The 27815-nt window shown below is 59.5% G+C and overlaps 2 protein-coding genes across 2 annotated transcripts in view; one reads left to right on the forward strand and one right to left on the reverse strand.

The window, feature by feature from the left end:
* Positions 1–9124, forward strand: part of YPEL1 (yippee like 1) — a 33871-nt gene extending 24747 nt beyond the window's left edge. Inside the window, exons 3-5 of the mRNA XM_031949054.1 lie at positions 1286–1329; positions 4827–4935; positions 6327–9124. Of these exons, the coding sequence (XP_031804914.1) occupies positions 1286–1329; positions 4827–4935; positions 6327–6416 (243 nt within the window). The 3' untranslated portion in view covers positions 6417–9124. The remainder of the gene's footprint in view (positions 1–1285; positions 1330–4826; positions 4936–6326) is intronic.
* PPIL2 (peptidylprolyl isomerase like 2) lies at positions 7389–27228 on the reverse strand. The gene is made up of 17 exons (XM_031949146.1): positions 27196–27228; positions 26881–27076; positions 26401–26495; positions 25746–25797; positions 25241–25332; positions 24426–24515; positions 23409–23791; positions 22327–22427; positions 21324–21430; positions 17700–17789; positions 17027–17060; positions 13249–13366; positions 11470–11526; positions 11272–11344; positions 10898–10960; positions 10617–10756; positions 7389–10384 (listed from the first exon to the last, which is right to left on the reverse strand). Exons 1-17 carry the CDS (start codon positions 27226–27228, stop codon positions 10291–10293), a joined length of 1818 nt encoding a protein of 605 aa, XP_031805006.1. The 3' UTR covers positions 7389–10290.
* Positions 27229–27815: the final 587 nt, after the last annotated feature.

The following is a 27815-nucleotide window of genomic DNA, read 5'->3' on the forward strand; positions in this document are numbered from 1 at the left end:
TAGGGAATCCAGAAACTGGGGGTGGGATCAGTGGGAGATGGGCAGAAAAGCAGCCTTGAGATGTGTCCCAAGGGCCCCTGCTCCTCAGAGGGTTCTTAGAATTGATGAAGACTAACAAGACTTGGGAAGGAGGATAACAATTATTCATGTTATCTATCCATCACCGAATTAACAAATAAATACTTGGGCAACCCCAGAAGTGGATTCTGACTTCTTGCTGCCCAGCATTCAGTACCACTAGTGCTAAAGACCCAGGCATCGTAGAAACCCCATAAAACAGAATGAGAAAGTTGGCTTTCAGAGTTCATGGACAGATGAAGTGAAGCAGGGTTAGCCTAAGGGTGCCCACTCCCATTTACAGCAGAAGGGAATTGTAGCTCAGTAAATGGACTTCTCCAAGATCCCATAGCTACCAAGTGGCAAAGGGTCGATCTTGGTCCAAGCACCAAAGCAGAGAGCTCTTGGAACTCTCCCATAGCCATCTTGGGCATGTTGAGCCCAAACCTTAAGGCCCTAGGAAGCCCTTGTAAGGCTTGAAATCCCAGGAGACTTGGGGTTTGTTAGTGATACATCCCACCCTTTCCAGCATTAGTACTCTATCCTTGAATAAGTTCTGAGCAGTTCCATAAACGGCAGTGAGTGGCCTGCTGCTCTTCGGGCTCCCTGCCTTAAGGAGACCTGAAGTGGCTAATGAAAAGTTACCAGATGCCTGGGTGGGGTGAGAAAGGAGGGAGGTGTAGATGGATTAGATGCATCCAGCCCTAACCCATTTTCTGATCTGGAATTAGTGTAAGGAAATGGACTGATTGCCTCATAGCCTTAAAAAGGGCCTGGGGTCCAAAGGGGCCTTGTCCAGACTTAGCAGCCAGTAGGGGAGACTGGCCACCACACTATTTTTAGTGTTTTTTTTTTTTGTTTCAGGATACCTATATCTATATCTAATCTCTCTATATACACATTTATATATGTACATGTACATGCATCTCAGATAAACTCTAATGGAAACTGACTCTGAAATTCAGAGTCAAAATTTGAATTCAGTGGACACGAAGTGCCCAAGGCGGACTGTGTTAGCCACAAGAAGGCTTGGTCCATGTCCACAATGAAGAGGAAAGAGGGACCGCGGGAACTAGGGGTCAGGGCCTTTTTTGGAAATGGTTTTGTATGACTCTGACTAGTAGACTTCAAACGTCACCTTCCCTTCCTTACAACTTGCTATTGTAAATTGATTCTAAAACTTTTTGGTCAATTTTTTTAAAAGATTGTATTGGCTTTTTCTTTGCAGTCTTTTCAGGGAAGCCAGGGACGAGCCTACCTCTTTAATTCTGTGTAAGTATCAGTGGCAGATTCTGCCCTGCCAGCGGCTTTCTCAGGAAGTGTTTGGTGTCCAATGTCAGATTCTCTATTAATTGTTCTGTGTATTCATTCGATAGCTTTAAATGTCTCTCAAAGTTGAGATGAGCCACAGAATGGTTCTGAAAGAGTTCTGGGGGCCACAGGATTTTTCCCTTCTATTTTTCCCATGTTCCCCATGAGAACATGACCATTTTTAAAGATGTGGGATCTCCCTTCCCTTCTTCCTCAAGTCTGTCCTTTTTTCCTTCCGAGGGGTGGATCCCAACCATTCTTGTTCTAAGTGGTCAGGACCAAAAGGATTCATCCTTTAGTGGCTAGAATTCTGCAGGGAGACTCCTGTTCTCTAGCTGGAGTAGTGGTGGGAAGGGGGCAGCAGGCAAGAGTCCATCCTTGGGCCTCTCTTCCAAGTCGGAGCTTGGGGCCGCTGGCACAAGCCTCCAGGGTCACCTGTGAGCCAGGAGGAGGCGGTGAAGGAGCAGAACTCTGGCAGGTAGGTAACCAAGTAAGAAAGTGAGCTGGGGAAGGCCAAATTCCCTGTTGAGCATTATGGAGGACTTGTCTCCACCACCACAAGGCTTTTGGGGCAGGGGGGAGGGCGGTAGCTGTTTGTCATTGGGATCGGCCTGGGGATTTGCCACCCCCCCCCAACTGAGGGTGCTTGCACCTGCCCCATAACTTGGTGCGCTCTGAGCGTGTCTATATTCTGTGTGTTCTTGGTTGAACTGATGGACCACAAGGCCTCGTGCGTTCAGAACCTGGATCTAGTCTGGACCGTGAGCTTGTTCAGTCCAGCTCAGAACATCGCTCAGATTAACAGCTGCCTTGGCCAGGCTGCCTAGGGGTCGGTGCTATGGACAAATCATTGCTCATTGCTCACCTCATGGTCGGGCTTCCAGAAAGGGGAGGGGGGGGGGGTTAGTTAGTCACTGGCTGCAAATTCAAGTCTTCTCACTTTGCTCTGGTCGAATTAGGTCCTGAAGTCAGAGAATATTTGACAATTATTCATTTCTTTCTTTGGGCAGCAATGCTGAGAAATGTAGGCACTCTCCCCATAGGAAAAAGTCCTATTAGTCCAGCTGTTTACCAGCAGACATTGTGGCCGATGCAGTGTGCCAAGCCTGAGGGATTGGCCCCTGGGCTTTCCATCAACCGAGCCAGTTCTTGGTCTGCGGCGCTCTGGGTGGGGCCAGAGAGACCCAACGCTGTGGCTGCCAGAGCCACGATGACCTTTGGGATGTTTTGAGCCAATGAGGACAAATGTCACATGCGGCTGAAGTTGGTCATTCTGCAAAATGTCTCGATGGCCCAAAGTCGGTGCTTCTGAGATGAGAAAAGGACCCTTGTGTCATATACCCCGATTCAATGAGAGGTTTCTCTGAAAGAACAAAGGCCTTCTGGACTGGGAAGAGAGACTGAGAGCCTTGTTCTGCGCTTCTCGACTTCGCACTCCCTATGAAACAGGACCAACAGTTTCCCTTCTCTCCCTCGATTTCCCCACCTGCCAAAGGAGGCCTCTCGAGACCTTTCTAGCTCTGCAATTCCAAGGTTGGAACAGTCTGAGGATGGAAGCCTGATACCCAGTCTTGGGGATGGGCTGAGCCCTCGGGGCCTCCCCCCCCTGCACATGGGCCTCCCACACAGCAGGCCAGGCCAAGCTGGTCACCTTGCCTCATTTAGACTCAATTCCTTCCTCTGTGGAAAAAAATTCCGAATTGCTGCTCCTGCCTATAAAAATTGCTGACATCCGTGTGTGGAAAACTGTTGCTGTGATCCTCCCTTCCCTCTCCATTTCCCCTCGGAGTCAGCCAATGTGCTGGAGCAAGACATGAGGAGGGAAGTGTTAAATCCCCGGCCCCCAGACAACAAAGCAAATAGGAAGGCGGGGTCCCCGCAGCGCTGTGGGGGAGTCAGCCTCCTGCAGCCCAAACAGGCTGACTCTTGCCCTTGGATGCCAGGCTCTCCCGAGGCCACATCCCTCTTCTGGCTTTGTCCCCGGCCCCCTCGGTCTGAAGGATGGCAGCCCTCAGGCACATAGTTGTGGCCCCTGCACAGGAGATCGGGTCGGGATTGTGGAAGACAGATGGATGCTGCCCACCCGAGCTGGCTGAGCTGTCACGGGATCAGGAGAAGGAATCGTTCAGAGAATGGGAGCCCACGCGGTCCTGAGCTGGGACAGGGCTGCGAAGACAAGGACAATCGTGGTCACTAGGGTGGGGGTCTCCGTTTGGTGGCAAAACGACCCCAGTGGCTGGAGACTTAAACGTGACCTCACTTTCTGGCTGTCACTAATGTCTGAAATGAGGGTAGCAGCAGCACGGCCCTCCCAGGATGGGTGTGAGGATCAAGTGAGAAAATGGTGAAGTGCTTAATGAGGAGCCTGGCTAGGGAGAGAATTATTATTGTGATTTTGCCAGCCCCGGGGTGGGGGGAGGGGAGGGGGTCTGTAAGTGGAGGTTCAATGAGGGATCACATCCCCTGAATGCCCAGAGGGGAATCCGAGGCTGGGAAGGGGCCGGGATAGGGCAGCTGTCCCAGGAGCTTCCTCCTCACGGTAGAATTCTAATTCCACCTAGAAAATTAACTAGAGCTGTCAGAGTGGCGGCCTTGGATGACTTAGGGGCCAGGTGCAAACAGGCATTGCCCTTGAGGCTACAAAACTCTCTCCTTAAGTACAGCTCATGCACCATCTGCCCACCCCAGCCTAGGGTCCAGCAGCGCAGTTCCCAGCTCTGAATGTGCTTTCCAGAATACCGGGAGCCCCACACCAAGCTGGGCCGAAGGCAAGAGCCACGGCACAAGGCCCAAGTCACTGAGAGTAAAACCTCGCGTGCTTGAGGTCATGGAGAGCCCTTCCTGAGAGACTTCAGCTTAGTCAGCAAGGACTTGGACACGGAAACTACGGCCCCACCTCCAAGCACTGGAGAAGCACAGAGCAGACTCTTCCTTTTTGTGGTAGGAAAAGCCCTGACAGGTGTCACCCTGGATCCAGCGAGCCAATGAGAGAATCCCCTACTGATCCAGCGAGCCAATGGGGAGTCAATCCCCTACTGATCCAGTGAGCCAATGAGTCAAAACCCCTAAGGATCCAGCGAGCCAATGAGGAGTCAATCCCCTACGGATCCAGCCAGCCAATGGGAAGTCAATCCACTACCGATCCAGCCAGCCAATGGGGAGTCAATCCACTACCGATCCAGCCAGCCAATGAGAAAATCTTGGGGTGAGCCAATGATGAATCAGTTCCCTAAGATCGAGCCGGGTACCTCAGACCCAGCCGGGCTTGTGTCTGCTTCTGAAGCCGCTTCCCCCAGGAAGGTTAGATGGTACAAATTGTAGGATCCTGATCCCAAACTCGGTGAGCACCAAAAGTGATGGTTGAGTCTGTAGTCAGGATCTCCCCAGCAAGCTTTTCTGGATTCCCCTTTCTTTCAGCAGGGGCAGTGATGCTCATGAGCCTTCTCCTTTTCCTGCAGGGTAAATGTGGGCTGCGGCCCCGCCGAGGAGAGGGTCCTCCTGACCGGCTTACATGCCGTGGCGGATATCTACTGTGAGAACTGTAAAACCACTCTGGGTTGGAAGTATGTAAGTAGCCGCCTGGAGGAAGAGATCTGGGGTCCCTGGGGCGCACTGCAGGGCGGCATTGCATACAGGGAGGGATATAGGGGTGTCTAATGGTGGACCCATCGCTGTTGGGATTTTTCAAGAGGTTATTTCTGAAAGTCAAATAGATCCGTCAGTTAAAAGTCTGGGGACATACCTCATGGAGCTTTTTTCTCTACAACCAATAGTGGCTGCCACCCAAAAGAGCACAAACTATGCCCAGAATCCTTTAGGAAGGGACTTGCTAAATTGTCATTGTCATTTTTTGGCCGTGTCTGATCCTGTGAGCCCATTTGGGCTTTTCTCTGCAAAGGCACTGGAGCCATTTCCTCTCTAGCTCATTTTACAGATAAGGAAATTGAGGCAGACAGGGTACAATGACTAGCCCAGTCATACAGCTAGTCCGGGTCTTATTGGAATGCTTCCTGCCTCGGGGCCCCAGCTGCCTCAGCACTTGCTGAGTTAGCTAGCTGGCAGATGAGGGACCTCGGAAGGCGGTATAAGTCTGAGCTGCTGCTCGTGGACAGGGTAGCTGGACATACCTGGGGCAGAGTCCCGATTTTCCTCAATGTGGACAACATTGGGTAGGGCAGGGCACCCATGCAGAGGCATTAGGCCTGGCCCTGGCCCTCCCGAGGCTTAGCCAGCTGAGCTGGGGATGGGGTCACCACTGGCGCCGACTGTCAGCCCCTGATGCTGCCCAAGCTCCTAGTGGCTCAGCCTCTGCAAGATCCCCGCGGGCCTCCAGCTTTCCATCCCAGTCTCCTAGTGTTCTCTAAGATGAAAACAGACTCTGTTCCTGGGAACTGAGGGTAAAAACTGAAGTGAAGTGACAAGACTGTCTAGGACAGAGCACCAGGTGTGCCCACCTCCCCCACTCCACTCCCACCTCCCCTCCCCACAAGACACTCGAGTCTTGTGTATGCCGGGCAATTCCAGGTTGTCTGACCACCGAGATGCAGCCGGGGGCATTTTCCCCCTTTTTGGTATCCCCAGCATTGCCCAGAGCCTGGCCGAGGTCGGAAGCTGGTTGGCAGAAGAAGCCAAGTGAACACGAGCCAGGGCCTGGACGGCCTCTGACCCTCCAAGCCCCGACCGAGCATTTATTGTGGGTCAGGGGCTGATACACTGGCTAGACACAAGCAGGAGGATTTGGCCCCCAATGGGCAAGGTGGGAGCCGAAGGCCCAAGTCGGGCCATGGTGGAGAAAGGCCTGGAGGAGGGTCAGGTGTGGAAGTCCTTGTGCTCCCCGCTGTGCTCCCAACTCCCCCATCTCCCCTTGGCTTCTGCTCCCTCAGCCCAGACTTGTTTTCAGGGGCTACAGTGGGTCCAGCCTGGGGCCTCACCCTCCCGTCTCCCTTTTTCCTGTCCAGGAACATGCCTTTGAGAGCAGTCAGAAGTACAAGGAGGGCAAGTTCATCATCGAGCTGGCGCACATGATCAAAGACAACGGCTGGGAGTGAGCGCAGGACGGGTGGCGGGAGCCTCCTGCTCGCGGCCCATGCCGGGCAAAGGAGTCATGGCGCCCGATGGCCGGGCCCAGGTTTGCTATGGACAAAGGCAGACTTGCAGCCCTCACCCACTGTTTCCAATGGATTTTGGAGAGCCTCTCTGGTCAAATGAACTCAATGGGGATCCGCCCTCCCGTCGGCTTCTTGGCGTGAGCTTGGGCTGTTCGAGTTTGTCCCTAAGAAGGCTCAGCTCTGAACAGCCACCAGCATCGGCCACCGGGGGGGGGCCGAGGGGGCCGGCCACGCTCCCGCCCCTCCCGCCTTCCAGGTGGGGCGCCACCCACTCTTCGTTCTGTTCTGGTTTTTTATCTTTCCCCCCAAAATCCTGAGGATATTGGTTGTATTTACGTAGGCTATTAACAAGGAAATAGATTGAATGGAAGCGTATGCCTCGTTCCAAGAGTTGTGAGAAGCCCCTGCCCGTTGAACCCGGGGGCACCTCCAGGCCAGAACCTGCCAGGCCAGTCGAGCCCCTGTCTTTTTGGGTCTGATTGTATGTAAGGGGACAGCCGGCGGCGTCACTTGTTCCCTGGCTGGCTCCCTCTAGTGGCAAGAGTTTCATGCACTGGAAAAAGCAAAGGGAAACACAAGACAAAGCAGAATTCTGCATTCGTATTTTACTCTTGATGTACTTGAAAAAAGATGATTATTTTTACATAGGAAAGGCCGAGACTAGATAGGAAACCCTTTATAAATAAGTACTTGAGAAGCGTTCATTTTAATTTTCTTCAGAAGTTTAAATTACAAGATAGTTTTAAGATTTTTAAATAAAAAGGGTGTTTGATTTGCTGGATAAATCATCCCCTGAAGCATTTTTCTAATAAAATTAATATGAAATCACCCTCTTCCTCCTCCTCCTGTTCTCCCCAGTTGCCTTGAAACTGGATTGATGATGTAAACAGGCACATTTTTCAAGGCCCACAAAGGCTGGGCACAGCTTCGCAGTTCTGGGTGCAAATTCTCCCAAGGAACAAGCGTACCATCTGCCGGCTCCCGTGTCCATCCTCAAGATGCCCATCCCTCCCCAAGGGCCGGAGACGCCCCCATTTGTTCTCTTGGTCACTGGCAGTTTTCTGGATGGAGCCGCTGCTGCAGCTGCGCTCGTCTGGGCTCCAGCAATCCACCCTGCCTTTAGCGCTGAGCTGATGGGACGCCAGCAAAGGGAGCAGTCTCCGAGAGTTGGGAGCCCTCTGTGCAAGTCGGGGGAGGGGAAGAGCGGTTCAGACACCTTAGCGAATTCTGGGCAGCTCGGGGGAGTCGGAGCAGGAAGGCCCAGCCGTGGGTTGGCACCGGCAAAATCCTCTTACACCAGAGCGGGGCCAAGTGGGCCCCGGAGCTGGTGAAAGTGAGAGATGCTTGGTCCTTTTGACCTCAAGGTCAAGCGCTTTGGGCCAACGTGAGCCTATGAAAGTCGAAAGCTGCCATGCCTAATGGCCACCAGACTGGAAGGCGCCCGCTCTACCAGCTAGCCTCGATTCTCCTCGCCCACGTTCCACACCAGCCACACGTCCCAGAAATCCCTGAAAGAAAGGCCTGAATTCTGAACGAGAAGGAGTGAGCAGAATCTTCATCCTCTTGGCGTCTTGGGGCAGCCTCGGCCCACGCAGCCTTGGTTGCTGGTGCATTTGTTCATCCTCAAGAGTAGATCCAACCGCTTAGGGCTCGAGGACCTGGAATCTCTCACCGCCATGAGGGGAAGGTCGGCCCCCGCGCTGTTGCCCACCAGGAGCGTCATTGGATTTTGGCTCATTGACTGGAGCAGGGTGATGAGCGCTTAACACTAATTAATCCTGCCATTTTCCCGGCTTCCTCTCCCACTCCTGGGGAGACTCGGTGACAGTCCTGGAGAAGATCCCGGTGCAGAAAGGTGGCCCAGAAGGCTGAGGGGTTCGGGTGGAGGGAGCTTACAGATTCTGGGGATTTGGGAAAGGGGCCGGTCTGGTCACTGAGCCTCCTTTCAAAAAAAAATTTCACTTTACTTGAAGAGAGAATTTTACTGTGTTTTTCTTCTAACCAATTTTTGTACATATATTAAGATTATATTTAAAGTTTTTATATTGTTCTGGTGAGTTGAGTTCCTCTCCATTGTGAGCACTTTTGTGACTTGCACTGTCCATCTTGTCTGTGGGACACACACGCACATATACATACACTTCTTACTCGTGGTCACCGCGGCATCATGCAGGTGGAACGGAGAGCATTTGTCAGCGTGAACGTTTTGGGGGAGGTGCCGAGCCTTGAAGCGTCCCGGCCTCCCAGATGGACAGTTTGCAGCAGTTTACCGGAAAGTTGTCTTAAAACTCCCTCCCTTGGAGAACCGTGGGCTCGGTGGTGAGAACTGCCACCAGAAACCACTCATCCACGTGGGTTGGTTCTGAAGCTCGATGGTGTTCTACCTTGAAAACAAAAGCCTCAGTTCGCCCTCCTGACTTCAGGACGGTTTGAGATGTCACCTTGGGCCAACCTTGTCGCGGCGTCCCCGACACGGGGCCTCGTGTCACCTTGGTGCTTATGGGAGCCTTGTAGCCCAGCCTGTGGGAAGCCAGTTTCCTCCTGGGGACTGGACCAAGGCTTGCATTTTTGACACAGCAGTTGGCCAATGGAAAGGAGGACCCTGTTGCTGTCCCCTACCCACCTGCCCTCGGGCGGCCCCACTGGCTCCTGGACGTCCCCAAAATCTGGTCGTGGCGGAAGTCTTTTTGGGGGGCTGCCCCCTAGAGACCTGGGGAAGGCGACCAGTGGCCATGCCAGCATCGTCGCAGAACGGGGCAGGGGCCCCCAACGTTGGCTTTCTTCACTGTAACTTTGGGTTGTAAGGTTAGAAACGTTTTTTCCCCACAAAAGCTTTCCTCCCTCCTGTAGCCTCAGCCAGCGCGGTGAGCCTCCCTCGGCCGAGGTGCTCGACCACATCTGTTTCTCCTGGTATCAGAATAAAGCTTTTGGTAACGCACCAGTGGTTCCTCGATTCCATCTGCGACCTTTGGGCATCTGTGACTTCCTTGGCACAAGGTCCCTGTACGACTAAATAGCAGCCGCCTGCCAGGGGGACCTTTGGCCCCAGATGTGCCCAAGCAGAAGCTGGTGCCGCCTCGAGCAGCTGGCGAGCACTCGGCTGGTGACGGGTGGGATGGGACAGGATTCTGGGGTCTTCTCGCTGCTGACAGGCTGATGGGAACCGGGGAGAACTCCGGCTGTGACCAGCCCTTCCTGGCAGGGGAGGTGGCCGTGCCCCTCATGGCCCAATTTCCACATCACCACCCAGCCGGGCTCCCCTGCCCCCTGCCCCATTAGCTCCGTGGCTCACCTGTAGTGGTCGGAGCTGCCAAGGCAGAGGACACGGGCCGTTACCTGCATGGGTCCCCCTCCCCCCCCCAGGGGGGCTGCGTCGGAGTGGAGGAGTGGACTTTTATCCTTCCACATCAGTCCAACAGCCCACTTGGGCTTGTGGCCTACTAGGACTCCTGAGCTTTACTAGCTACCCCTGACCTGATCTTGTGGCCCCCGTGGAGCGGTTCTTTAAAGAGGCCCCATCTCCTACTTGACCTTCGGCCTCTGGAGCGGTTCTCACCCTTGTGTAGAACGGGCAGCTCTGGCCCAGTCCAAGGGAGTCCCGGAAGCCCCGGGCTGGGAGGTGGGAGGGGCACTAAGGAACTGGGGCCAAGAGCAGGCAGGGACATGCAGCCAAAACGGGGTCCTTTATTTCGGTTTGACCCCCCCTTTCCTTGGTCGCTACAAAGGCCTTGCCCTGAGCCCGCCCCCGAGTCCAGGCTTGTGTGAGGCCGGCCGGGCCCTGGCCCGTCTCCAGAGGCCATCCCAGGCTGCGACGTCACCAGGAGCTGAAGTCCCCAAAGCCCCGGCCGGGCTTCTTTTTGACGGCCACAGAGGCGCTGGTCGAGGGCTGATCCTCCGCGGCTCGTTTCCTGCGATTGGGAGGGAGAGAAGGATGCTATGAAGGCCAGAGCTACTGACGGGTGGGCTCCTGGGGTGGGCTCGAGGGGCTGCCACTGGCTCAGTTCCCCCCCTCCCCCCACAGGCTCAGTCTCTCCCCCCCTCCCCCACAGATAGCTCCAGTGCCGGCTCTCCTGTGGCCCCTCCGGAAGGGAGCAGCCTGCTGCTTTCTGGTCCCCCTCCCCCCCAGAAGGGGACACTCACGTGGCTTCCGGGGAGATGTATTTGCCCACTCCCTGATGGTAAGCCCGAGGCCCCGAGCTCTCGGGTTTGGAGGCGGCCACCTTGGCCTTCACCTTGGGCGCCTCCTCCTCCAGCCGGGTCTTCTCCCGCTCTTTGGCAACCTGCAGCAAGGGAGAGGGGTAACTTCCGGGGAGAGGGGGCGTGGCCAGACCAGAGGGGCGTGGCTGGCCTGGAGGGGCGGGGCCAGACCAGAGGGGCGGGACCAGGTCATGGGGGCGTGGCCAGAGGGGCGGGGCCCTTACCTGAGCATCCGCTTCTTCATAGGGATCCACAAAGACAGTGGCGGATTCTATGCGAATCTCCTCCTGGGGACAAGAGGGATGCAGTGAGACCCGACCGAGGAGGGTAGGGGTAGGGGTGGGGGCGGGGCTGCCTCCTGGAGAGCGTGACCTCACCCGACCCCGGCAGGTTACAAAAGGTGGCCCCGTGTCCTTCCCTCCCTGACCCCATGGGGAGACGCCCCCCAGGATCACAGGGGCTCAAGGCACAAGGGGGGAATCCGGGGTCAGAAGGGGCAACAGCCTCAAAATGGAAGGACTGACTCCCCAGATGGGAAGCAAGAGTGGGTCCGAGCTGGAAAGTTGAGGAAAACCCCCCAAACTGGGGTTCCCATTACCTTGGGCCGGTCGGTTTTGGGGTCACTCTCCACGTTCTCCAAGGCTGTGAGGGTGTCAAAGCCACCGACAACTCTGTGGAGGAAGAGACCGTGGAGGGAGGAGTTGGAGCAGCCCCACGGGGACCCCCCAAAGTGGGATCTGAAGGGGGAGCCTCCCCCCCCACCCCGTCCCCCTCAGCAGTGGAGAAAAGTGCTCACCTCCCGAAGACGGTGTGCTTCTTGTCCAGGTACGCGCAGGACCGGAACGTGATGAAACTGGAGACGAGAGGCAGCTTATGGGCCTCGGCAGAAAGTGGGGACCCCCGGTGTGACTCCCCGATCCCCGTGGGGGCACAGCTCAGAGTGACCCCCCCCAATCCCCTGGGTACAGCCCCCAAGAGGGCCTGGGATGGCAGCTGCTGCCTTCATAGGTGAGGGCCCCGGCCTGTAAGAGGCAGGGCCAGAGCGAGGGGACACACCAAAGGCGCTCAGGGTGTGGCGTGGCTGTCCACCCTGAAAGCCAGAACCACCCCCCTACCAAGTCCCTCCCCCCATTTTGGAGACATCTTCCCCCCCAGCACTAAAATGCAAGCTTCGGACTCCCCGCCTTCTACCAGGGATCCTGGTTCTGTGTTGGCCCAGGCTGGTTTTAGCCTGGGAGAAGCCTCAATTGGGGAGCAATCCGGAACGAGCCGCCACGGAGGCAGGGTCCCCCCTCACCGGATGCTGGCAGAGGGGGCAGGGGGCGTTCCCTGGGGTCAGGCAGGATTAGCCAGAAGCTCCGGGCCTTTCTCAGCCCCTCCCCCAAGCTGGGGGGCTCCAAGAGGCCTCGGCCTGCTCCCCCAAGGAGGGCGGGCCCTGGAGGGCCATCGAGGCCTAAAATAAGGAATTCTAAACACAAAGGGGCTGCTTGAAGCAGGAAAGAAATAGGGGGGGCGCTCCTGGAGCTCTGAGCTGAACCCGGGCTGGAAGCTCCCCTCACCCCCAGGCTCGGCCCCCCTGGCCTCTCTCTGGACACCGGCCAGACTTCTGACTCCTCTTCCCAACTGACCCCCTCTTGGCAAGCCCCCCATGTCATCACTTGGGGTCCCCACATTTTGCCTTCTCATTTTCTCTGGAGTTTTGTGGGGTGCCTTGTGAGCTGTAGGGGATAGTGGGTGGTGGGGGATGGGGTTGTGGCCAGAGGGGGGCTCAGACCAAGGCCCAATAGGCCGACAGCTCCCATCAGGCCCCTCCAGGGAAGGGGGACACCCCAGAAAAAGGGGGACTGAGGCACAAGTTGGGGGGGATGCCCTCTTGGAGGGTCCCAGGGAGCGAGGGGTCCAAGGGGGGCATATTTAAGGGAGAGCTTGACATTTATGCCCAACAGTCAGAGCAGTGATGCTCACAGAAGTCGCCATCTCTGCTCAAGCTGGGTGACCCCAAGCAAGGCCCCGCCCTCCTTGGGCTCCATCCCCGCCAGGCGGCACCACGTCCCGCCAGGGCCCGTACAGATGGCTTTTGTGGGCCCACAAACAATCGGGTCTCTATCCCCCGGTGAAGGCCCAACCGGCACCGAGGCCAAGAGGGTCAGGGCTGCAAGGAAGCCCAGAGACCCCCGGGGCCACATACAAGAGCAGGCCCCGGCCCCACAGTTCTCACCCATGACCTGTGACCCTCCAGCCTCCCAGGTGGGGAGCAGAGACACTGCTGGGACCAGGAAGCCAGAGGCCGGAAGAGGAAAAGAAAGGGAAAGGGGGTCGGGGGAGATGGAGGGGATTTCTGGAAGAAGAAAGGGCCCCAGGATGAGAGAGGGAAGACGTGGCCATGTTTGGCCTGGAGAAGAGAAGGGTCAGAGGGGGCCCGCCTGCATCTGCCAGGGGGCTTCAGGCTCGCTCCCGGAGGAAGGCCCCTGGGCGGAGGGCGGCAGTCTGCCGAGAGGTCTCGGGGTCTGATTCCCACCAAGGGAGGAGTGGACTTGTCCCCCCACCCCCCCGAACCCCAAGGGGCTGCACTCACAACTGGGACATGTTGCAGTTGGGCCCGGAGTTGGCCATGCTGAGGATGCCTCGGCCCGTGTGGGACAGGTTGGGCCGGAACTCATCTTTGAAGGGTTTCCCCCAGCAGGACTGGCCCCCTGAAAGACCAAGGGCACAGATGCAGGGAGGGCACCGGCTGGGCCCCGACGCTGACCAGAGCTGCCGGGACGTCCCCTCGCCAACCCACCCCCACTAGGACACAGGGTGTGCCCACCGCTCCAATGTCCTCGTTCTGATGCCAGGGAGACCAAGGGTCTCGGCCCAGGGTGGGCTGCCCTCCCATATGCCCGTCTCCTTTCCCCGGGCAGAACAAGCACAGCCTTTGCCAAGCCCCCATGCCAAGCCTCTGCAGCTCCACAGGCTGAGCCGGGGGGGGGGGGGGGAGGGGAGGCCGGCTGCAGGGGCCCAGCTGAGAAGCCCCAGGGAGCTCCTGCAGAGTGAGGTCCCTGCCCCCCAGACCATCGGCAGTCTCTTGTATGTCCTGTTCCCCAATAAGGTTGGACTGCAGAGGAGTGACCGCTGCTGGGCCCCGCAGGTGCGCCGGCCATCCTGGGCAGGACAGGCGGGCCCTGCCCTCAGGAAGCTCCTCCTCTCCTCTGTAGCAGAGACAAGCTACAGAGATGGACTCCGGCTAAGCCACAGAACCCCGGGCAGGGCCCAGCGCCCAGGGACGGGAGTCATCTTCCAAAGCGTAAACCCCGCCTCAGACACTCACTAGCCGTGTGAGCCTGGGCCGGTCACTTCCCCTGACCCCCCGGTCTGCCCGTTTCCTCATCTGTAAATGAGCTGGAGAAGGAAATGGCCAAAATCCTCCAGTGTCTGCACCAAGAAAACCCCAAATGGGGACATGGATGAGCCACCAAAAATACACAACAGAAAGACCCTGGAATAAGGGAGGATTTTGAGTGGGACTTAAAGGAGGCCAGGGAGGTCGAGTAAGAATGGCGGATGGAGAACATTCTGGGCCCCAGCCTGATAAACTGCCCAGAGCGGGAGAGCCTTCGTTCTTTGTTACAAGACTCCGAGGGAAAGAGAACAAGCGTTTTGTTTTTTCCAATACTATTTCCCCCCTCCCCACCCCCAATGCATGTAAAGATAGTTTCCAACACTCATTTTTGTAAAGTTTCCAACCCCCCCCACCCCTTCCCTCCCACTCGCCCAAGACGGTAAATAATCTGATCGAGGCTAAACGGAGCCAATCCCTTTAAACCTATTTCCATTGTTGTCCTGTTGTGCAAGAAAAATCAGATCAAAGGGGAAAGAGCCATGAGAGAAAAAAAAAGCAAACAAAGAACAACAAAACAAGCTGAAACGGCTCTGCTTTGATTTGCAGTCAGGCTCTGCAGCTCCCTCTGGATGTGGCTGCCACCTTCCATCCCAAGAATACTGGAACCGCACGGGCGCTTATTGTTTGCCTACTGTGTGCTCAGCATGTCAGAAAAGTGATCTCACCGCCTCAAGAGCCACCAAGAAATGAACGTCCTTAATTTTTTAAGAGGACCAGTTATGCTGGGGTGATGACGTGACTTATGCCTCAGTAAGGTTTAAGTGCGGCAGAGATGCAGAGTCTTCAGGAGAGAATCATGCATGAACAATTCTCTGGTCATGTGAGAAGATGCTCCAAGTCATTATTAATCAGAAAAATGCAAATTAAGACAACTTTGAGATACCACTACACACCTGTCAGATTGGCTGGAATGACAGGGAAAAATAATGGGGAATGTTGGAGGGGATGTGGGAAAACAGGGACACTGACACATTGTTGGTGGAATTGTGAACATATCCAGCCATTCTGGAGAGCAATTGGGAACTATGATCAAAAAGTTACCAAACTGTGCATACCCTTTGATCCAGCAGTGTTACTCCTGGGCTTATACCCCAAGGAGATACTAAAGAAGGGAAAGGGACCCACATGTGCCAAAATGTTTGTGGCAGCCCTGTTTGCAGTGGCTAGAAACTGGAAACTGAATGGGCATCAATTGGAGAATGGCTGAATAAACTGTGCTATATGAATGTTATGGAACAATATTATTTGGTAAGAAATGATCAACAGGATGATTTCAGAAAGACTTGGAGAGACTGACATGAACTGATGCTAAAAGTAGAACCAGGAGAACATCATACACAACGACAACAAGACTATGCGACGATCAGTTCCAATCAACGTGACTCTTTTCAACAATGAGGTGACTCAGGCCAGTTCCGACAGACTTGGGATGGAGAGGGCCTGGGCCCAGAGAGAGGCTGTGGGGACTGAGTGCGGAGCCCAAGAGATCATTTTCATCTTTTTTGTTGTTTGCTTGCATTTTGTTTTCTCATTTCCCCCCTTTTGGATCTGATTTTTCTTGTGCAATGTGATAATTGTGGGAATATGTATAGAAGAATTGCATGTTTATCATGTATTAGATGACTTGCCTCTGGGGGTGGGGGAGGAATTTGGAACAGAGAGTTTTGCAAGGGCAAATGTTGAAAATTACCCATGCATGTTTTGAAAATAAGCTATAATTAAAAAAAAAAAATCAAGTTGACTAGCAATGACCTGGGATGCAGGGGACGGGCTGGGGCACCTTTAGCTCTTAACGAGCTCCAAGTGCACCCCTATGCTTGATTTAGCCGCCTTCACGGCCACTCATCCACCCATTCCACTAGGAAAGGTCTTTACCAGCTTGGGACAGACATTCCCCCACCTCACCGATGGGTTCGAGGCCAATTACAATGGCCTGCCAGGGTGTGATTGCATGCTATCTAACAGCTTCTAGGAGCCACAGATGAAAGTGCCAGATGGCCCCCCCCAAAGTAAACAAGAGGCCTCATCAGCCCTCATGCCAGAGGTGTCGAACCTCCTTAACCCTTGGACTCCAATGTAGCCTCAACAGGGAGGGACTTAAAGATAAGGAAACTGAGGCAAGCAGGAAGTGTTTGAGGTCCGATTAACAATTACAATCTCATTAGGTCCTCACAATAACCCTGGGAGGTGCTTTTACTAGCCTCATTTTGCAGTTGAGGAAACTGGGGCAAACAGTAGCTGACTTGTTGGGGTAAAACCATGAGGCAGTTTTTGAACTGGGGTGTTCTTGAGCTCTGCCCAGGGGGCACACCCAGCGGCTCTGGGAGGCAGGGAGTTAGTTCTCCTTCCCTGGAGATGACCACTTAATTATCAGATCTCTCAGGCCATGGGATCTCGGGCCTCTGGTCCACCCCAGCCCTGAGCAGGAGTGTCTCCTGCCAGCTGACGAATGGTTCTAGCTGGAGGGACCCACAACCCCCTGGGCCGACTCCCACCGGTGGGAAAGGGCTTGCTGCCGCATCGCCCACAGCAGAAAGGGAGGGGCACATGCTGGGATTCTGAAGCCTACCTAGGGACTGCGAGCGCAGGCTCTGGCCACTCCCCCACCCCCTGCCCCCTGCTTCGTTCTACACTTTCTCACGCCTGTCCTGGGTTCGTCTGCGCCGGACTGCCCCACCGTGGGCCGGTCAGTCTTGGGCCCAGGGTCCCGCCAAGGGCAGATGCCCTGTCAGCTCCGACACAGGACGCCCCCCCCCCCCCGAAGCACCCACAATGGCTGCTGAAACATCTGGCCCCCCAGCTACCAGAGGCAATGCAGGGGCCATACCACGGGGACAAGCTGGCCCAATGCCCCACTCCCTAAAAGTCACGACTTCAAAGTCTTCCCACCCTCGGCAATCATCCCTCTGTGCCGATTGTGCCCCGGGGCCTTTGGACCGAAGGGGAACACTGTGTGATGGAGAGCACGTACCTGTCCCCGTGCCAGTTGGATCGCCTCCCTGGATCTAGAAAGGAAGGAACAAGATGTCAGGAGATGAGCAGAGGTCAGGGTTCGGCACTGCAGCACCTGGGCCTTGGGGAGCTTCCGCTCTCCCTGCCACAGGAAGTACGATCTGCAGGGTCACACCATAGGCTCACAAAGTACCAAGAGGAGGGAGATGATGCCCATAACCCACAGATCAGGCGAAACCACCCCCCCTCCTCCAGAGCCCCCTCCTCTTTAAAGGAACGAAGGTAAAGCCTTTGATTTGTGTCGGAAAGGGCTCGCAGGGTCCAGCCCGACAAGAAGCCAGTAGCAGCCCTCTCCCCTCCACCTCCTCACAGATGAAGAAACGAGGTCTAGGGCAGGGACGTGTCACCGGCCCGCAAGCGTCAGGCCCAAGATGGCCCATTGCAAGCTGCCTCCTGCCTCCCACCCAAAGGCCAGTATCATAAGAATGGCTTTGGCTTAATGAGGCACGGACCCACTTCCCCAACTCAGCCAAGAGAAGCAGGAAGGATCCTCAGGACCATGAGGCCGAGAGAGGCCCAGAGGCTACCTGGGCAACCTTGCATGGCAGCCGAGGGACTCTAGCCAGGTGCCTTCTGGGAATGTTGGCAGCACGAGCCAGCCCTCGTCCCCGCCCCAGCCCAGTAATACTCACCACAAAGTTTCGGATTGACCTGTGGAAGATCGTCCCGTCGTAGTAATTCTTTTTGCAGAGTTTGATGAAGTTTTCACACGTCTTTGGAGTCTGCAAACGAACCAGACACAGCGGGCTGAGCGTGCTGAGCTGTGGCCCCGGGGGCTGCACACTCCCAGGGGCTCCAAGGTTCCCCACACACTTTCTGCTCAAAACCACCCTGGGGGGTGGGCAGGGCCCATCAGCCCCCATGCTACAGAAGAGAAACTGAGGCCCAACTCGGGGAAAGCCCTTGGGGCAAGCGTCCAGGGCCTCGAGTTTGAATGTGAACACTGCCTAAAACATGGCGCCTTTATGAGCTTGGCAGGTCACTCTCTGAGCTCATCTGTCACATGGGCGATCTGCCCTCAAGAGGACATGGGCTCAAATCTTCCTCCAACACTGGCTGGGAGATCTTTAGCTCTTCTGGGCCTCCGTCTCCCCCTTTACAAACTAAAGAGGTGGGACTCGGGAGCTCTGGTGGCCCCATGAGCCTTAAGGCCTTCATAGCCAGGCCTCTGTCCAGTAAGGGTCATCCCAACCCTTCGCCCCCTCCCCCCTTGAGAAACCTCCACTGGGACAAAATATTGAGACAGCTGGGACGGGGTCTTAGGGCCTTTCCTTAGCCATTAAATTGTGACTTTCCCCCAAAGGGACGGGCCCCCCCGGAGCAGACGGTCTCACTAAGCCCAGACACCTTCTTCTTCCTGGTGGGGACGAGTTAGCCTACGATCCTGTGCTGCCCACAATGCCAGAGCCGAGGCCCGCCCGCAGCGGATCCCACCCAAGGCTCAGGAAAAGGCAGCCGGGCACCCAGGACTGGTGGGGCTGGGGGACACCACGACCCTCCTGACTGGGAAGTGGAGCAGCCAAGGGAGCAGCCTGGTCCCCAACCTGTAACCAAGAAACTGCACTACCAACCAAGCACCGAGCGTGATAAAGTGCCTACTGTGTGCTGGGCTGCGGGCTAGAGAATGGGGATGGACGGACAATGTGAGACTGGCTCTGCTAGGACCCTACACTCTCTTTATTGGGGGGAGAACATTCAGTGCAATCCCCTGAGTCCTGAGAACCGCGCTAAGGCCAAGGGCCCAGAAAGGGGCAAGAGGCTGTAAGAAAAACAGAAGAGAATGGGGGGGAACAGGCAACTTGGAGGTGATCAGGAGGGGTCTGTGCTTGAGAAGCTGCTTGGGCCGAGTCCTAAAGGAAAGTGGGACCAGAAGGCCATGGGAAGGAGGCAAGGGGGCAACTGGGGCGAGGCCACAAAGACGAGCTCAAAGGCAGGGAAAGATCGCCCCCAGCGGACCCTGCAGAGCCCCCCTCTCTGTGCTACACAGGACAGGGGACACCGGTGGGGGCAGGGGCCTCCTCAAATACATGAGACGAGAGCGAGGGCAGCCTGGGAACGGGAACTGACGCGGCCAAACCCCAGAACCGAGGGAAGGAACAAGGGCCTGGGGTCCACGTCAGTCACTGCAAGGCTGCCCAGCCCAGCGTGAGGACAAATCAGGGACGGCCTCAGGCCGGGGGAAGGGAGGAGCGTGTTACTGCGCCTCAGCTTCGGCCCATGCACCTGATCCCTGATGGGCCGGGGACACCAAGGGTGTGATTTTAAAGAGGCTGGAACGGAGGCCGGGGAGTCTCAGGGGAGCCTCGGACTTGCTGCCGAGCGCCCGAGCCCGAGCCTTCCCACTTCCCCAAACGTCAAGCACAGGATCTGACCCAAAGGTCCTGCCCCTTCCCACAGCTAAGGGCCTGGCCAGACCCAGTCGTATCCCAGCCCCAAAGTCTCTGCCTGCTGAGTCAGCCTACGTGCGCCTTGCTCTCGGCTCCCGGGCCGGGCCCCGCCTGCCCTTTCTGACCAGAGGGGCCGGCCGCCTTCCCACGGCCACAAACTGCCCTTTTAACAAAATTCAAAGTGGCGTGTTACAGCCAAACCTTGTCTCAACAGGGGCTTTTTTCTCCTTCCTGAAAACGAACATAAAGCCCTTGGCAAGGGCAAGCTCGCACCCTGCTGGGCGGATGGCCGGCCTCTACGAGTCAGGGCTCGAAGGCGCCTGCCCCCCAGCCCTGCCATCCCCTGTTCTAAGCTCCCCCCGCAGCCCTGCCATCCCCTGTTCTAAGCTCCCCCCGCAGCCCTGCCATCCCCTGTTCTAAGCTCCCCCCGCAGCTCTGCCATCCCCTGTTCTCGGGCCCCTTCCAGAGCCCCGAGTCTGACACTCCCTGTCCCACCATCCTTGGCCCGAACGTTCCCTGTTCCAGTCCCTCGTGGCTCCCAGGGACCACGTTCTAAGATCGGCTCTAACATCCCCCCCTCCTCCCTCCCAGATCTGTGCCTCGGGGACCCCCATGCCCAGCCCCCAGCCTGCTCAGCTCGGCGCACTGGGGAGACCATGTTCCTGCGGAGCTCGGGGACCTCCCGTTCCCCTGCCCCCAACCGGAGAGCCGAGTACCAGTCTTTGGCTGCACGGACAGACAAGGCGGGGGCAGCAGAAGCGCCTCCCCCGCCCATCTGTGTCCGGCAGGATGACCTCATGGCCAGATGGCGGCCCCTCCCCCTCCCGGCCGGCCGAAGGCAGGAGGACAAACGCCGCCTTTATGTCAGCGAGGGGCCCTCGGCCCCGCAAACAAGGCCAGCTGGGGAGCCGGGCGGCCACGTGGGGGCCGGGGCGAGTCTCCCAAAGCTCCCGGGAACGGCCTCCGGCCTGTGGGAGGCCGTGGCTGAATCCACGCCCTCTGATTAAGGTTTATTGGCTGGAAACGTGAAAAGTAGGGGGGGCGGGCACCCAGTCCTGGGGCCAGATGAGGGATGGAAGGGGGGGTTGGGGGAGTGGGGGCTTCAAAGAGGAGCTGCCCTCAAAGGTCCTCCCACCTAGGGAGCCCAGGGCTGGCCGAGCTCCCCCTGCAGAGCCTCGGGTGCAACGTTTGGCCGGGACAGGCCGTGAGGGCCCTGGCTCCATGCTCGGCCGTCCCAGGAGTCACAGACCAGCAGGGTCTGGGAGCAGAGGGTCAGCAGGAGCCACAGTCTGGAGGCGGAGGGGGAGGGCACTTCCCACTCTGCTTCCCCCGCTCATCTCCAAAACAGACCCACAGAGACCCGGACTTCCACCTCTCTCACGGGCCTGGGACAGAGCTGGGCTCTGGCAATCGTCTCGAGAGGGCAGGACTGCGGCGCCGGGGCCAGCACAAAGCGACGGCAACGTGTCCCCTCTCAGGGAGCCCCGGGGAGGGGGGGCCCCACATGGAGATGGGCGGGAAAGAGGAAGCTCGGCCCGGGGCCAGATGCTGGCCTGGGGGTGCAGAAAGGAGCTGGGGAGACGCGAGCTTGTGTCACAGCCGCCCCTTGGCCTCTGCATCCCTATAACCTTCCCTTCTCCCGCCGGCCCTGGGCTGTTTCTGAAACGGGGCGAGGCCAGGGCCCCCGGACACCCAAGAGCAGCCCAGATAGGAACAGTGCAGGCCCAGGAGCGAGGGGCCCCTTCCTCTGCCCTCATCAGGCCGGGCCTAGAGGTCCGGGGTCCGAAGCCCATCGAGGTCTCTGCCCTGGGATCCTGCAATGCCAGGCCCCCCCACAGAGGCCGCTCCCGCCTGCTCCCGCCCCCCTACCAGGTCGCAGTGCAGCTCCAGGTTGAGGTCCCCCTTGTTGGTGTGCAGGCGGACGTAGCCCTTCTTCTTAACAAACCGGTAGCGGACGACGTCGTCATCGATGGCGGCTGTCTTGAGGAAGAGGCTGAGTCAGGGGAGGCCGGGGCCTCTGTGCCGCGGCCCAGGACGGGGGGTGGGGTGGGGGGAGGGGGCAAATTCGCACCCCAGAGGAGCCCCTCCCCTGCAGCCCCCACCCCCGGGGCAGCCTCCCCTGCCTGAAGGTCTCTGCTCCCCTGAAACCTTAGGAGAAGCCCCCGACCCGTCTGGCAACCTCAGCACAAGGCGGTTATGCCACGATCTGGGCCTGGGTTGCCAGAAGGGTCGGGCCTTCCCCGAGGGCTTCCCCTCCGTGCCCGTGCCAGGGGTCAGAGGGGCACAAGGTGCCCTCTGGGAAGGAAACCCCCCCCCCCCCCCCAGAGCCGTGCATGGGGGGAGGGGAAGCATATGGACTGAGGGGAGGAGATGGTGGCCCACGGGTCTGAAGCAGGTGCCAAGGGGGCTGTGGGTGCCAACAGCACCTGGCAAGCTGAGAGTAGAGGGCAAGGGGGCCGAGCCCCAGGGCATGGCGGGCAGAGAGAGCCTGTGGAGGCCGGGCCCAAGCCCTGCCCTGCTCTGGAAAGCCTCGAGTCCCAGGGCCAAGGGCACCCCTGAGGGTGGACCCGCCACAGACCCTCATACTGTGAGCTAGGGGAGGGCACGGGGGACCCACGGGGAGCAGCGCCCCCTGCCGTAGAGCTCCCCCGGGGCAGTCTCCTTGTGCCCCACCATCCAGCCCGCCCACTCCCCCAGCGTGCCCCCCAGTAACCATGTGGCAGGTCTGCCGTGTGCCAGGTCCCAACTCCTCCAAGTCAGGCTCCAGAGGCCTGGACCCCCCACCAGACCCGGACCCCCAGCACCGCCCAGACCCCCACCCACCACCCGGACCCCCTGGCACCCCCACACTGCCCGCCGCCCCGACCCCCACCTGCTTCATGGGTGGTTTCGGGCACCATGGCTGTGGATGTGAAGGAGGCGCTGACCATCCCAGTGGAATAATGAGCCTGGTGGAAAGAGGAACAAAGGCAGGGTCACCCAGAGCCGGGGCTGGAGGCGGCCCTTCCGGACGCTCGACTCCTGGTCCAGCCACCTTGGGGCTGTGGGACCCTGGAACAGCCTCGGCCTCCCCCCTCTCCAACACAGGTCGGCCCTCAGCGAAGGCGCTTTGTGCCTCTGCTTCTCCCCAGCTCAGAAGCGGAGCCTGTGGGGGGGCTCCTGGAGGGTGTGCCTGGAATCCGCGGGGGGGAGGGGGGCCGGGCCCCCCACGCACTCCTCGAGGAGCCTGGGACGAAACCAACACCAGGAGGCCCAACTTGGAACAAAGAGACGGAATTGGGGGCAGGGTCAGAGGTTCGGAAGAATGTCTACTCAGGTTTGAATGAGGACCCCCCCCAACCACCACCAAGTAAAGGGGCCGTCCTGAGAGCGGAAGCCTCTGAGGCAACTCTCGGGGAATCGCCGTGGCCCCTTCCCACTCTCAACCCTCAAGAACTAGAAAACTGGCTTCTGCCGTCCACGAGGAGCCGGCCCAGAGATGAGGGGATAGGGAGGAGGCACGCCGGGCTGCCTGCAGCTCCCAGGGCCCCCTCCCACCCGCCATGGCCCGAAAGGCTTTGGGGGGGGGGAGCAGAGAGGATGATGGCCCCGAGCCCCGGCCGCCCCGAGGACAAAGGGGGGCAGCCCCAGGGCTATCTGACCAAACCGAAGCCCTGCCGACGTGAGTGGGACGATGGCGGGTGAGGAGGGCAGAGAGAGGCCGGGCCGGGGTGCTGCTCCACCGGGCCCTCACTGTTTCCGGGGACGGGCAGGGACAGGGCAGGGGAAGAGCCCCAAAGGAGGGAGCCCGTGGGGAGCCCCGCCCCCGGGGCCCTTTGGTCCGGGGAGGGCCCGCCGCCACTTACGATTCATTTGCCCACCTTCTTTCTTCTCCGCCTCATGGTCGCTGGGATCCCCCCCCTTGGCCCTTTGAAGTTCCCAAAGGCCTCGGTCCTTCAGGTTTTCAGGTAATACGCAGGGGTCCCGGGCCTTCTTCCTCTAAAAACACAGGAAGCCCTGAGGGACAGGCCCCGGCTGCGCCCGCCACGGAGCAAGCCCCAGGTCCCATGCCTGGTGCTGGGCATGAACATCACGCTCTGGGCTCTGGCTGAAACTCCCCAGACCCGAGGACCCCCCCACAGGGCAGTGAGGTCCGAGGGAAGGCACCTAGGTCGGAGCTGGCGGAGCCGCAGGAGCAGGGGGAGCCTCCCCGGGGGCCCATGGGCCCCCTTTCCACAGAGAAAAGGGCCCGAGCCGGGCCAGGGCGGGGGCTCTCGCCTACCTGGGTCCAAGACTCTCAGATTGTTCTTGACGTGATAGAAATTGGCCACGTTGAACTTGTCCAGGTTCGTGGGATCCTGTGGGGAGATGAAAGCAGAGACCTGGGCTCCCGAGCGGGGCCGGGGCTCTCCCTCCCGCCCCTCCGAGACGCGGGGCCCTCCTCCGTCACACACGAGCTCCCTAGCCTGGGCCTCTGGGGCCTCTGCCCGCCCGAGATGTGCTTGGAGAGCAAGAGGCCCCCAAAGACAAGAAACAGCCCCCGATCCCAGGGGTCCGAACGACCCAAGGCCAGGACCCTTTGTGCCACATGCTCAGGGCGCCGGCTGCGAGAGATGACACGCCCGGGCTCTGGGCCTCGGTGCACTCATCTGTAGAATTCGAGAGCTGGGCTGGGGCACCAAGGCCCAGGTCTCCCGGCCCTAACGGACTCGTCTGAGCCCCAATGCGGCAGGCTCTGGGAGCCAGGGGCGGCCCGGCCCCCTCCCGGGCTCCTGTGGGAAGGCAGCAGTGATGGTTCCTGCAGCGCTGGGGGTCCCACAAAGCCCCTGCCTGGGGATCTGACGGAAGAGGAGGCCGAGGGCCTCGCCAGGGGCCCACAGTACCCCCCAGTGGCCGCCCAGGGTAACTGCTGCCCCAACGCCCCCTCCCAGAATGCAGGGACCCTGGGAGCGGCTCCCGGAGAGGGGAGGGGCAGCGCCGGCCCAGCCTCACCTGAAGCGTCAGGATGTCTTGGCGGGAAAACGGCTCGTCCGTCAGCAGGTCTTTGAAGTTCTTCGTTTTGATGTTCAGCTGCTCCACGGCCTGAGATGAGGACACGGGTCAGGGAGGGCCCCCGCCCACCGGGCCCTCCCCCCCCCCCACAAGGCCCGCCCTTGGGGGAGGGGGGCACCCGCCCGTCAAACCCCCCACCCCCTTGGAAAGCGGCCTCCAGCAGCTGCCGGACAGAGGTCCCCGGGGCGGCCTCGGCCCGAGCTCCTCTCCCTGAGCCCACACGGGCGGGAGCCGGGCCGGGTCTGACGGGGGGAACGGCGGGGAAGGGCGCGCGCGAGGCAGACGCGGGGGATCTCGCCGGGGAGCGCCCGGGACAGGAACGAGGCGGCGGACAAAGCCCTCGGCACTAGCGCTCCCGGTCCCTCGGCCCCGCTCCCGAGGACCCAGGTACTGCCGGTTAAGGTGGAGCCGAGATGTCCCAGGGCGGGCTCCCCGTTAACCCTGCGTGTGCATGGCGCCACCTGGAGGTCGCCGGTGTTAGTGCAGCACTAGGGCAGAGACCGGATGGAGCCGGGACCAGGGATATTCCTCCTAACAACCAATCAGCCCGAGCCGTGGGCGGGGATGGGGGGGCTGAGCTCTGCCACGTGGGGGCGCCGCACTAAGGGCTTTAACAGCCTGACCCCGTCTGACCCCTCTGGGAGGGAGGGGCCTTTGTGGCCCCCTCTGTCCGGCTGGCCACGCCTGAGCCTCCCCCCTCTGGGCCTGGGGCCGCCCACAGACCCCGCCTCTCCCTGCACCGGCCGCAGACCCACCTCGTAGGCGTACACGTTGCCGGTTGACTTGATGGCCACGATGTGGGAGTTGTTGGTGAAGACGGTGAACAGCACCGGGCAGTGGTATTTGCCTGGAAAGAGGCAGGGTTACAGGCCCGGCCGCTGCCCCGTCCCCGCCTCCCCTGGGGTCTCCTGACTCTCATCTTCCCTGCCCTTCAAACCAAGAACTCCCCGGAAGAGGTTGGATGGAGCTTTCTAACACTTTCCACAGCTCCTGCTGCCCCTGGGAAAAAGCCCCCCGCCCCTGACCTTCGAGGCCCCAGGCCCCTGCTCCTGCAGGCCCCAGCTTGGCCCACCCTCGTTCTCTCCTACTAAAACCCGCCGCCTCCATGAAGCCTCCCCGGGTGCGCCCAGAGCCCCCGCGGGGCTTGTCCCGACCCGAATCCCGCCGCCCGCAGCTTCTCTCCCGGGCCGGGCCCTTCTCCCTGGGCTCCGGGCCCAGCGCAGGTGGATACTGGGGCCGCCGGGAGAGCCGCCCACCCACCTTCGCTGTTCTTGGTGAAGTTCAGCTTGATCAGAGACTTGGCGTCCAGCTTCTGAAAAACCGAGCAGAAGGCCCCGAAGTCAGGCAGCTGCGGCCGCTCACAGCCACTGACCGTGAGAAGGGCGATGCTCCCCCAGCACCACCCGGAGGCAGGCACTGTCACACCCATCTCACAGATGGAAAAACGGAGGCAAAGGCCAGGATCACAGGGCTGGGCATGTGGGAGGCCCTGGGTCGGAGCCCTCCAGTTACTCAGGGGTCAGCAGCCCCAGGGACGGGAGCCCACGGTGAGGCCCACAAGCTGGAGGGGCCCAAGGACCCCCCTTCTCCCTCTCCCCCCCTCCAGCTTTCCTGCGGCCATCCCAACCTGCCTGTGGGCTGGCACTGCCCTCTGCTGGCAGAGACGGGCGGGAGGAGGCCAGGGGCTAAACGTGGCCAGCGCTGCCCCATTGCAAGGAGGCGGCGCTGGCTGCTCTGTCCCCCGAGGCGGGCTCATTAAAGCCATTCTGCATGACCTTCTAACCTGTGTCCCTTCCTCGCCTCGCTCCCTGACCCCTCCGGGGGCACTTGGGCCCCTCCCCCTTCCCGGCCCCCTCTCTGGGTGGGTTCTCCCGGCTGTTCCGCCCTCTCTGCACTGGGGGAGCCACCCACCTACCTCTCCGCTGCTGGGGTTGGTCCCATACTTCTTTATCCAAGGCACAATGTTCCTGAAGGAAAGAGACGAAAAAGGAGACCCCCTCAGTGTGGCAGCTCAGGCCCCCTGGGAAGGGGATCCCTCCCTTCCCCTCCCCCTGAGAGTGGCCTCTCTCCGGCCTGGACCCCGGGTTTGGGCCCAGGCCCGGTTCCCTGCTTTCCTCGGGGTCACTGTCACTGCAGCAGCCCTGGGGGGGGGTGGTCAGCCAGCCTCAGGCACGAGGTGGGAGGGCCCAGGGCTGTCAGAGAACGATGGCGCACTGTCAGCCAATGAGCACCCGAGCACCTCGGCTGCCCCCGTGCGTGCCCCCCCTCACTGTGAGCAGGAGTCAATGGCACTAAGGAGAGCAGGCCCCACGGTCCAGGATGGCGCCCGGCCCATTCCAAAGCCCGGGCCCAGCTGCCCAGAGCCAGGCTCCACGCCATTGCCGTTGCTGCTCACCTCGCCTGTCAAGGAGCCCACGGGTCTTGTGGTTAAGCTGAAAAGGGGGCTTGTGCTCAAAGCCCCGGCTTTTGTGGCTCCCCCCTGGGCCCACCCCCAGGGCCAAACCTAAGAATCCCCTCCTGGAGCCAGGTAAACACTCCAGTAAGCGCCCCGCCGGGTGCAGACCGGGTACTCGAAGGGCTGCAGCGACAGGCTGGGATGGACACAGGGCAGTCAGGGAGGGGGTCCTCTTGCTGCCCCATGGTTGGGCCCCCCCCCGGAAGGCAAGGCGCCCTAGCACAGGGCCCAGAGCCCGAGGGGCCGCCTCCCCACCTCCCAGCCCTCAGCCCCCGGACCCCCCCCCATGGCCTCAAATGAGAGCCAGGGCGGGCCGGGAGAAGCCCCGCAGTGGTAAAGGCAAGGGGGAGTGGGCCTGCCGGAGATCCAGGAAGGAAACAGGGGTCAGGGACGGGGAGAAGGGAACTGGGGGGGCCGCCACGGGGACACCACCCCCAACCCGGGCTGCCCTCCGTGGGGGCTGGGGACAGAGAGAGACACACCCGCAGAGGCAGCAAGGGCAGGGGGAGAGGGAGGACGGAAGGAGAGGGGCAGGGAAGTCCAGCCCCCCCCTCCTGGGCCCTCCACCAAAGGGTCTCCCCAACATCTGGGGCCTCTGCTGACGTCGACAAAGGGGCGTGGCCCCAGGGGGCCCCCTGAGCTCTGCCATTTCACCCCCCCAAGCCCTCAGAAGTCCCTCCCCCGTTTGCCTGCTGCGATTCTGCCAGCCCGGATCTAGCATCCTCTCTTATCTTTGCTTGAAACAAAGGTCCACAGGCAAAAGTGGGCCACTTGGCAAGGCACTGAAGAAACAAAAGGAAGCCTGCCCGGCCCTCCCCCTCTCCTTTTAACTGGATCCGAAATGGATCAGTGTGGGTCCCGGGGGCCGGGAGAGC

The sequence above is a fragment of the Sarcophilus harrisii genome, chromosome 1, assembly GCF_902635505.1.
Source record: "Sarcophilus harrisii chromosome 1, mSarHar1.11, whole genome shotgun sequence".
Classification (NCBI taxonomy): Eukaryota; Metazoa; Chordata; class Mammalia; order Dasyuromorphia; family Dasyuridae; genus Sarcophilus; species Sarcophilus harrisii.